Raw genomic sequence first — 10792 nt, 5'->3', positions numbered from 1 at the left:
GCCACAGATGCAGAGCCCCAGGAAAGAGTTTTACACATTCTTCCTGGGGATTCACAAGAGGCTTCAATGTCAATGTCTATTAAAAGACTGATGAGCACCCATACAAAGACATATGAATATATGTACATACCGGAGACAGTGGGTCTCAGCTCCAGAGAGAATTTCAGCTTGGCAGATGCTTCAGGGATGTGTCTTTGGGTTTTCATACTCGTTTTGCTCCAGTTTCCCCTCCTTCTCAGGTCTTGGGCCGGCACTAGCTGCTTTTCTACAATGAAGCAGCAAGCACACATGGATGGAGATGCGATGCTGGCTGCGTTTTTCCCCCTCTACACTTTGGGAACTGAGGGAAGTCACGGCGATGCTTCCAAGGATGAACAGAACAAGCTGTAAGTAACTCAGCGTTTTATTTCCAGTAGTGTTTGCTTCTCAGGATGGGCCACAGCTGTGGGAACTCTGGCTGCATGGACCAATGCTCTCCATCTTCTCTACCCTGACCTCCCATCCCTAGGAACCAGAAACAGCTCCATTTCATTATGCTATCGTGCATCTATTCTAGAGTAATTTTCTGCCTGCTACTAGGAAAGAACTTGAGGTAACCTCTTCTCTTTATTCCAGCACTGCTGTATTTCCTGAAGCCCAGTTCTCATTGCAGAGGATGAAGTGCTGTTAACACACACACACACACACACACACACCCCAAACCTGAGTCAATGGCATGTATTCTGTACTAAAAGCCTTCAGACACAATCCTTCCCCACAAACCAGCAGTCTGAGATTTATTTACTAACACTTATATTGTAAGGATATTGATAAAATTTCCTATTGTAGGCTTCTGGCTCATGGCTGTAATCCTAGCTACTCAGGAGGGTGGTCTTGGAAGATTGGGATTTTTTTTTTTTTTTTGCCTGTCCTGGGCCTTGGACTCACGGCCTGTGCACTGTCCCTGGCTTCTTTTTGCTCAAGGCTAGCCACAGCAACACTTCTGGCTGTTTTCTGTGTATGTGGTGCTTGGGAATCAAACCCAAGGCTTCATGTATATGAGGCAAGCACTCTCGCCACTAGGCCATCTTCCAAGCCCTGAAGTTTGGGATTTGAAGGCAGCCAGAGCATAGAGATCTATGAGACATTTATCTCCAGTTAAGCACCCATAACTAGAGGAGAACTTTAGATCAAGTGGTAGATGATAGCCTTGAGGAAATAAGCTCAAGGATAGCATCTGGCTCTGATTTCAAGTGGTAGGACACTCTGTCTCTCTCTGTCTCTCTGTCTCTCTGTCTCTCTCTCTCCCTCCCTCCCTCTCTCTCTCTTTTACTATAGAAAAGTACTCTTTCAAATTAATCACTGTGGCATTATTTCATGTCAGATATATGTGTGCCACAACCCAGACATAACCAGGCATTATAAAAGATCCCTTAAAAGAGAATTTTATCTGCCCACAGTGAGTTCAGTTTTACTCATGCACATGCAAAACCTTGGCAGAGGGTCTCAGTTAGAAATGGCTATACAAAAGAAAGAAAAATGTCTATAGGGGACTTCAAAATATTCTAGCACCATGTTCCATACCCATCATAAGAGAAAGTATCATTGCCTCCGTCATTTTTATTCTTTTTCAAGTGCTTGTGTGACAAGTGCATCCTGAGGTAGCTGCCCACAGTTTGGAGCTGAGATAGCTGGGATACAATTACTCCCATCCTTGCTATAGAACATATCTTATCTTTATCTTATAGGTCACGGTTATTTCTGCTTATCTTTCCTTTCTGCTAGTCCTGGTACCCCCAGGCCTGGGTACTTCACCCTGAGCTTTATTTTACTCAAGGCTAGTGCTCTACCACTTGAGCCACAGCTCTCTATCTGTCATCTTTTTGTTGTTAAATGGGGATTAAGAGTCTCACAGACATCCCTGTCCTAGATGGGTTCAAAACCTTATCCTCAGACCTCCATTTCCTGAGTAGGTAAGACTACAGGCATGAATCACCTGTGCCTGGGGTACTGTATTTGTCTTATTCCCCCACTCTCTACCCTTGTTTTGATGATCTTCCTTCTTTTACTTCCCCAAAAATATGGTTGTATATTTTTGTTAATGTGGTAATATAGAGACATTAAGTATTAGAATTTCAGCTGGTGGATGTTCTTAGCTATCTACAGATACGAAGAGAAGTATGGTCTGCATGAGGTACATTTTCATGCATGGTATTGAGAACAAATAGCAGTATTTATTCATGATATGTTTCTTGTATCAGTGGACCACTGCCATTAGACATTATTAGCTTAAATATTTGACTCGATTCTATATCCACTTATGTTCCAACAATGTTCCTTTACTATTATACAAGATGGTATTTGTGCCAACTATCTGGTTCATTTCGTAGCTCTCTGCTCCATGTCACATACTTTGATTATAGTCACCTTCTCTATTTATTCATAACTGTTTTGTACCTAATCCCACATTCTTTTTCTCTCTCCCATGTCTCTAATTTTCTCTGTTCCTTTTCAGCTTTATTAGATTTTTAGCGTTAGAGGTATGAGCCACTAATGCTGAGCTTGCTTTACACTTTTAACTGGCCTTTTCTCCCAAGGCTAGTGGTAGAGCCACACCCCCACTTCTGGCTTTATGTTGGTTAACTTGGAATAACAATGACAAACTGCTTTTCTGCTCCAGCTGCCTTTGCCTCTGGTTGATCTGCTGGTATTACTGCAGGTAATTTTAATCATGTGGGGTATACCTAATTTTTAATTAGTATGTACCATCACCCAAACTACAATTCTTCTGGATTTTTTAATTTTTTATTGTATTCTAGAATTACCACAAATTATATTTTGAAGAGATACCATTGTGATATTCACATACATGTATGCAGTACACTTGGAACAAATTTACCTCCATCTTCTTGTATTTACTACTATGGAAATTAAGAAGTAAATTTCAGAAGATGCTTCTGTGTGCCAGAACATTCACATGTAGAGTGGCTGGCTTGTTTTATACAGAGGTAGATTTAGGTGTAAATGAATGACTAATAGACCTGTAAGTTATATACCTATTAATATATATAATGAGTCCTCACTAAAATGATAAGCCTCTAGTTATCATGGCATTTATGTGAAGAACTTTACAGCAACAGGCAATAAATGAAAATGTAAACTCATTCTTTCTCCATGGGAACCTTCAAGGTAATAATCTTTAGGCTCCTTTCTTACAACATTAAAAAAAAAAAACTGGATGCTACAAGTGTTTAATTTACAGACTCATTAATATAGCTGGAGTATCTACTTCTTAGGGTCTACCACAGGGAAATGGCATTTAAATACTATATTTCTAGCATGATTCTCCAGCTCAGATCATATCTCTTGAGTTTTTATACACTTGATGTCATCATAATGTAAACTGAATCACTCAAAACACGGGATTTTTCCCACAGCTGGAGCTAGTTACAACAAGATAAAAACAATAGTATATTTGGTGTCTCATGAGAGCCTATTCCATGTGTAATGGAAAAGAGATTTTTATTGAGGTGCATGTCGTAATGGAGAGTAAGGGAGATCTCTTTCAGCTGAAGTAAATTTCTGGATCTCATTGGTGTCCTTATCTAAGCATAAGACACTACATTCACCTTCATCACAATAGGGGGTAATGGTTTAACATACTCATTGGAATGAAGCAAGCATCCAGCCCAAAGTAATAAGTTCAAAGTAATAAGTCTGAAGTAGTCCTCCTAAATTTCAATGCTCATTTCCCAGGTTTACCTTCCAGAACTACCAGTTTGTTTTGGCCTTGACTTTTGCTGTTGAAGAGATCAACGAAAACCCTGCTCTTTTACATAACGTGACTCTAGGGTTTGATATCTCTAGTGTTCAATTTGAAGCTTGGAAAGCATTTAAAAATCCTTTCATGAGCCTTTTTGGGGACTATAACAGTCCAAACTACTCTTGTATGAGAGAGAGCAAGTCTATAGCAGTACTAACAGGACCATCAGGGTTAACATCTGCCCAAATGGGGACATTACTGGACCTCTACAGGTTTCCACAGGTGAGGATGGGAAGAATATATATATATATATTTTAAGGTCATTTGGTGCCATTACAGGTGTTAGAACTGAATGGTGTGAAGAGACTGGATTTACAAACCTATCAAAATATTTAACCTTATCAATTTGAATTAATTTATATATTGTCAAAGTGATGTACAGGGGGGTTAGAGTTTCATATGTCATAAGTCTCCTGAGTAGCTAGGATTACAGTTGTAGCACACACACACACACACACACACACACACACAATCTCAGGTACAAGATATGTTGAATGAAGTCAGTCTCAGAAAGAGAATAGTGCCATGTGTTCTCTCATATGTGAAAGTTAAACTAAAATATGAACATGAAGTACAAAATAAGTACGGACCACATACACATCAATATGCATATAAACAAGTTTTATCCATATAGCACACATTGGCTTGGAATTCCTTGTTATGACATCATTCATCTAACAGAATAAAAAAACTGAATGCAAGAAAAAAAAAGCTGGGGATGGGGATATGGCCTAGTGGCAAGAGTGCTTCACATATGTAGAAAACGACCAGAAGTGGCACTGTCGCTCAAGTGGCAGAGTGCTAGCCTTTAGCAAAAACAAGCCAGGGACAGTGCTCAGGCCCTGAGTCAAAGGCCCAGGACGGGCAAAAGAAAAAGAAAGAAAGATAAATGAAGCATATGTTGTCTAAGCGGTGTAGATATTAAAGGGATGTGCAAAGGGGCAAAGAAACAGAGAGTACATGGTTGGAAAAATAAAACACAATATTCAGTTGACATATGTTAAAATGAAACTGGGAATGTGTATGATTGATATAGATGGGAAAATCTGACTAAAATAGTGACAACAAAGGCCAAGAGGCATTGTATAAACAAATTGATATGTAGTAAACTATCAAAAGTTATTTTATAGGTCTGGGAAACAGGCTTAGTGTTAGAGTGCTGGCCTTGCATGCATGAAGCCCTGGGTTCGATTCCTCAGCACCACATATGCAGAAAAAGCCAGAAGTGGTGTTGTGTTAGAGCACTAGCCTTGAGCAAAAAGAAGCTCAGAGGCAGTGTCCAGGCCCTGAGTTCAAGCCCCAGGACTGGCAAAAAAAAAATATATTTTCTATTGTAGGGCGCTGGTGTCATGCCTGCAACCCTAACTACTCAGGAAGCTGAGCTATGAGGATTATGGTTCAAAGCCAGCCAGAGCAGGAAAGTCCATGAGACGCTTCTCTCCAATTAACCACCAGAAAACGAGAAGTGGTTACTAAGGCTAAAGTAGTAGAGTGCTGGCTTTAAGCTCAAGGACAGCACTTTGGGATTGCCCAAAGTTGAAGCCCCACGGATGAAAAAAATAATCCTTTCATTAAATATTAAAGGAAAAACACACTTTCCATCTACTTCAACTTGTTACATACTGCACATCATGATTGAAACTGTGGTGGATCGAAATCTTCTCATTCATGGAGCGTCCAACTTTCATTCCTTTTAGCTCACCTTTGGGACTTTTGATCAAGCCCTGAGCGACCATAACAAGTTCCCTGCTCTCTATCAGATGGCCCCAAAGGACACATCGATGGCCACTGCCATGGTCTCCTTGCTGCTTCACTTCAGATGGAACTGGGTGGGACTGCTAACCTTAGAGGACGAGAATGGCTTGTGGATTCTTCTTGCATTGAAAGAAGACATGGCCAAGAACAGAATCTGTATATCCTTTGAGCTAACAATCCCAAATTTTGCCGTCTCATTAAAATTCTTGGCAGTTAGTGGCCAGATTAATAAATCTTCCTCAAATGTCCTCATCATATATGGTGATAACCCATCCCTACTGCATTTAATGACCTGTGTGGAGCAGTATTTTATAAAAGGCAAAGTTTTTATCATGAACTCACAGTGGGATTTCACCACGAGGAGGAGATATTTCCTGCTAGGATCATTTCATGTCCCTCTCCTTTTCTCACACCATCACCCAGAGGTTTCTGGATTTGCAAATTTTGTCAAGGCAGTGAACCCTTCCACATACCCAGAAGACTTTTTCCTGGCTAGGCTGTGGCTTTTCTCTTTTAATTGCTCAGATTCTGAGTCTGACTGTGTAACGTGGGAGAACTGTCCTCGTGATGCCTCCTTGGATTGGTTGCCAGGGCACACTTTTGACATGACTATGTCTGCAGACAGTTACAATATATACAACGCTGTCTACGCTGTGGCCCAGGCTCTCCATGAGATGTTTCTTCATCGCACCGAACTACAAACAATGGGAAATAGAAAAGGAATAGTGCCTTCCCCTGCACAGGTAAGGCCTTTTCTTTCAGGTGGCAAATACCATGAGCAAAGTCGCTTCTTAAATGGTTTTCTTACCATATGAAATTAAATATTTCAGGTATTTCACAGAACACAAGAAATTATACTTGTATAAATGCCCGTGAGGCACCCAAGACATGTATCCATATGCTCGTCAGAAAAACCAGGCCAGTAAAAAGGACAAAATTAATTTTATATTTTATAAATTCTTTCATTTACAAGTGACCTCAACATAGTCATAGCTGACGTTTAGAAAACTGTAAATGCAATTTTTTTCCTATGAATTTCTTTTTATTTGGCTAGTCCTGAGGCTTGAACTAGAGGCCTGGGCAGTGTCCCTGGGCTACTTTAGCTTAGGGATAGCACTGTACCACTTGAGCCACAGTGCCACTTTCAGCCTTTTCTGTTTATGTGGTACTGAGGACTAAGCTATATTCAAAGCCCCTCCCTATGAATTTCTTACATAAAAGCAAAGGATGACCTGCTAAAAGAAATTAAATATATTTTCTTAAGTGACAGTTTCAGTCTCCTGTAGATATTAATCATGAAGCAAGCACACACTAGAGACATTCATAAAATAAGTGCTTGTGGCAAACTGTAGCTAGGCAAGTGAGAACTGTTTCATTCATGACTATTTACATGGAATTGGCTTCTCTTGAATTCTGAATCAGAAGTTAAAAGCAATAAGGAGCTTTGCTTAGATAAAGTTTTTTATCTTAACTCTGGAATAAACTTCAGCATAAAATGGTGAATCTCTTTTAGCTGCATGGTTTTCTGAAGAACATCCAATTTCACAATCCTGCTGGAGATCAAGTGATTTTGAATGAGAAAAGGAAGTTGGAGGCAGAGTATGACATTGTAAACATTTGGACTTTTCCAGAAGGTCTTGAACTTAAATTGAAAGTAGGAAAGTTTTCTCCATATGCTCATCAACTGTCTTTCTCTGAAGATATGGTAGACTGGGCCATGAGAACCACAGAGGTGGGTTGGGTTTAACTGTAATGATTTTAAAGACATGTAAGTAAGACAAATTCACCCTTAAAATGTACATCTGTTTGAATGCCAACAATTTAGTCCTGAAATACAACCTACTCAGGTGGCTGAGATCTGAACATCATGGTTTGAAGTTAGTTCAATCACGAATACCTGTTGAGATTCTTTTGTTCATTTAACCACCAAAAAAACAACTTGGATGCTAATAGCTCATGCCTGTAATCCTCTGTCCTCAGGAGACTGACATCTTCAGATCTAAGATTGCAAAAGTCAGTTTAAAGCCTGACCTGACAGGAAAATCGCTGAGACTCTTATATCAAGGGACTACCTAAAAGCTTGGGGTTTGATGGGGCTCAAGCCCTAACAAAGGGCACACATCTTGTTTTAAAGCTGTAGGATAAGTATCACAATAAAAAAAAGAAATTAATACTCCCTAATTTTCATTAGGAATATTGGCCTAAAATATAAATTGCATATTTCTTAGCATGTTTCTAACACTTTGACAAAGTACCGCAGTAATTGTATGGCTGAAGGCTTTATTTGCTGCCTATTGTGGATATTCATTCATTCGTTAGTGGGCTTACCTACTTAGGCTTCCTCTCATCAAAGTGTGAGAATCATTCAAAGAGTTTATGTGACAGGATTATCACATCGTGGCCACTGGAAAGGTAAGAAGAAGATATAGTGGGTATGGGGCACACATAACCCTACAAAAAGGGAAGTTTGGCATTATTTACAGCATAAGTTTACAGCCTCAAAGAGGATTATTCCTCCTTGCTCTTCACAATTTCACAGATGAATATTAGAGAACATCAATTCAAAGAAACTCCATAGCACTGGCCAATAACATTTACTTTTGCGCCATTAATCTCTTATCTTTTGAAGTTTTCACACTTCTCTGTAGCTCAACAGACTAGAGATCAAGGCTACAGCTCATAAGCCATTTGGGATCACGTGATAAGCCATCTATAACAGATTCGATTTACTGACTGGATTTATGTGCATCAAAATTCTATGCTTAATAATCCAATTCTTTAAAATAATGAATGCCTGGGAATGTAGGTCAAAGTCTGGACAGTTACTGATACCTATCAGATTTCCCTCAGCCTCCTCACTCTGTCTGCAGTGAGAGTTGTGGTCCTGGAGTCAGGAAATCCCCACAGGAGGGAAAGGCTGCCTGTTGCTTTGACTGCATCCCTTGCTCAGAAGATGACATTGCCAATGAGACAGGTAAATTCGTGGCTGAGGGAGAAATTCATAATCTCTTCTGGAGTGCCCCAATATATGCAAGCAATGAAAAGGTCGTGTGTTAGGATTGCAGAATCAACTTCGTGCTTCCTTCACGTAGCAATTTAATTGCAACTAGGATGATAAAGCCTCTTGAAAAAACAGATAAGCATGGGCTCTGAATTACCAATAGGATTAATGTTTTTCTTCTCTCTTGTATGCATTTCTTTTTTTCCTTTTTTCCTCATTTAATTTGTTTATTCTTATATGCATTTCTATTCAACTTCTCAGTCATGTAAGTTTAATGGCTATCATATGAAATGCAAAGCCTTGATAAATACGAGGTCTTCGTGTTTCTCAAAAGTACCTTTAAAATGCAATGAAAACATCAACTTGTACATCTTTATTTCCTTGTGCCCAGAACTGTTCTTGCAAAAGAGCAAGTGCAAAGAGGTGTGTTTGGGTTCAGAAGGAGTAACAAGTGTTTTGCATAGCATGATTTTATAGCTTTAAATAGTGATTTCATTTTCTGTTCTCCACCACTTTATGGAGGCATGGGAGAGACGAATACAAAACATTAAGGAAAGGTCACAGTATTTTTATTTACATTGCAAAGAGACATCTAGGGAAGTGCAAGATTTACTATCCATGATTGTGAATGAGCTACTTCAGTTGTCAAATCAGGCTCAGGATTATTATGGCAGCATGAGAAGGTGCTGAGAACAATTGTAAAGATATTAGAATGGCAACAAATATTATCTGTGATATTCACTACAACAAAAAATGTTCCAATCAGACTGAAAAAGAGAACGTGGGCACGAGTGTGAGAACATGGTAAAGACACAAAAGTAATATTCAACATGTCTGGCAGTACTTGGTAATATTTACTTCATGCTAGCAAGTACTGATATGTCAGAATTAACTCTATATAGGGATTTCTTAATTTCTTTTTACATACTGGAAATGCACTAATGGTTATTTTACTTCTCACCAGACATGGAGCAGTGTGTGAAGTGTCCATATCACCAGTATGCCAACACACAGAGAAACCAGTGCCTCCTAAGAGCTGCAAGCTTCCTGGCTTATGAGGAACCCTTGGGGATGGCCTTGGCCTGCATGGCTCTTGGTTTATCTACACTCACAGCAGCTGTTCTTGGGGTCTTTGTGAAACATCACAACACCCCCATTGTCAAGGCAAATAACCAGGCTCTCAGCTACATCCTGCTCATCTCCCTCATCTTCTGTTTTCTCTGTTCCTTGCTCTTTATTGGCCATCCCAACACAGTCACATGTATTCTACAGCAAACCACATTTGCAGTTGCATTCACTGTCGCTGTTTCTGCTGTCTTGGCCAAAACTGTCACTGTGGTTCTGGCCTTTAAGATCACTTCTCCATGCAGAAGGATGAGGTGGCTGCTGGTGTCAGGGGCTCCTAACTTCATCATTCCCATCTGCACCCTGATCCAGCTAACTCTCTGTGGAATCTGGCTGGGAACCTCTCCTCCCTTCATTGACACAGACACATATTCGGAACATGGCCACCTCATCCTACTGTGTAACAAGGGCTCCCTCACTGCCTTCTACTGTGTCTTGGGATACCTGGGCTCCCTGGCCCTGGCCAGCTTCACTGTGGCTTTCCTGGCCAGGAACCTGCCTGACACCTTCAATGAAGCCAAGTTCCTGACCTTCAGCATGCTGGTGTTCTGCAGTGTGTGGCTCACCTTCCTGCCTGTCTACCACAGTGCCAAGGGCAAGGTCATGGTGGTTGTGGAGGTCTTCTCCATCTTGGCCTCCAGTGCAGGGCTCCTGGGCTGCATCTTTGTCCCCAAGTGCTACATCATCTTGATAAGACCAGATAGGAATGTTCTGCATGGCTTCAAGCATAAAAGATATAGAAGTATAAATAAGCATTGTTAAGATTAAACTCGCATGTTTGATTATTATATGGATTTTCTGCACTATGTCTACACTCATTTTCCAGTCCTGTAGTTATTTTTAGTTTGAAATTTTTACTTCAATTATTATGGATGTATTACGATTTTTCTTACATATTTTTGGTTCCTTCTATTTAATATGCATTTAATCTTATTCGGTCTTCTTAAAGTCTTTTGAACTAAGTCCTAGTTGAAAGGCTAGGTGTACACATAATGACACATAACACTGGTAAGTTCTTTGCTCTTGGGCTAATTCCATCCCAGCAAGGTGTTCAGGTACCCTGATGGGTAGCAGCATGATATCAAGACAGCCTCATGAAATCACAGAGG

The 10792-nt window shown here is 40.1% G+C and overlaps 1 protein-coding gene across 1 annotated transcript; it reads left to right on the top strand.

Annotated features, from left to right (window-relative positions):
- Window positions 1-288: 288 nt before the first annotated feature.
- On the top strand, window positions 289-10445 carry LOC125342766 (vomeronasal type-2 receptor 116-like). Its single transcript, XM_048335075.1, has 6 exons — window positions 289-386; window positions 3706-4024; window positions 5500-6300; window positions 7071-7289; window positions 8408-8531; window positions 9523-10445. Exons 1-6 carry the CDS (start codon window positions 289-291, stop codon window positions 10443-10445), a joined length of 2484 nt encoding a protein of 827 aa, XP_048191032.1.
- The last annotated feature ends 347 nt before the right edge of the window (window positions 10446-10792 follow it).

This window comes from Perognathus longimembris, chromosome 27 (genome assembly GCF_023159225.1).
Source record: "Perognathus longimembris pacificus isolate PPM17 chromosome 27, ASM2315922v1, whole genome shotgun sequence".
NCBI classification, from domain to species: Eukaryota; Metazoa; Chordata; class Mammalia; order Rodentia; family Heteromyidae; genus Perognathus; species Perognathus longimembris.
This window is presented reverse-complemented; position numbering and strand designations above follow the sequence as displayed.

Excerpts from the sequence above, each read along its gene's own strand:
- LOC125342766 (XM_048335075.1), top strand. The coding sequence starts at position 289 with ATGGATGGAGATGCGATGCTGGCTGCGTTTTTCCCCCTCTACACTTTG. Across the intron at positions 4,025-5,499 it reads ACCTCTACAGGTTTCCACAG|CTCACCTTTGGGACTTTTGA; the intron begins GTGAGGATGGGA and ends CATTCCTTTTAG. Across the intron at positions 7,290-8,407 it reads GGGCCATGAGAACCACAGAG|CCTCCTCACTCTGTCTGCAG; the intron begins GTGGGTTGGGTT and ends GATTTCCCTCAG.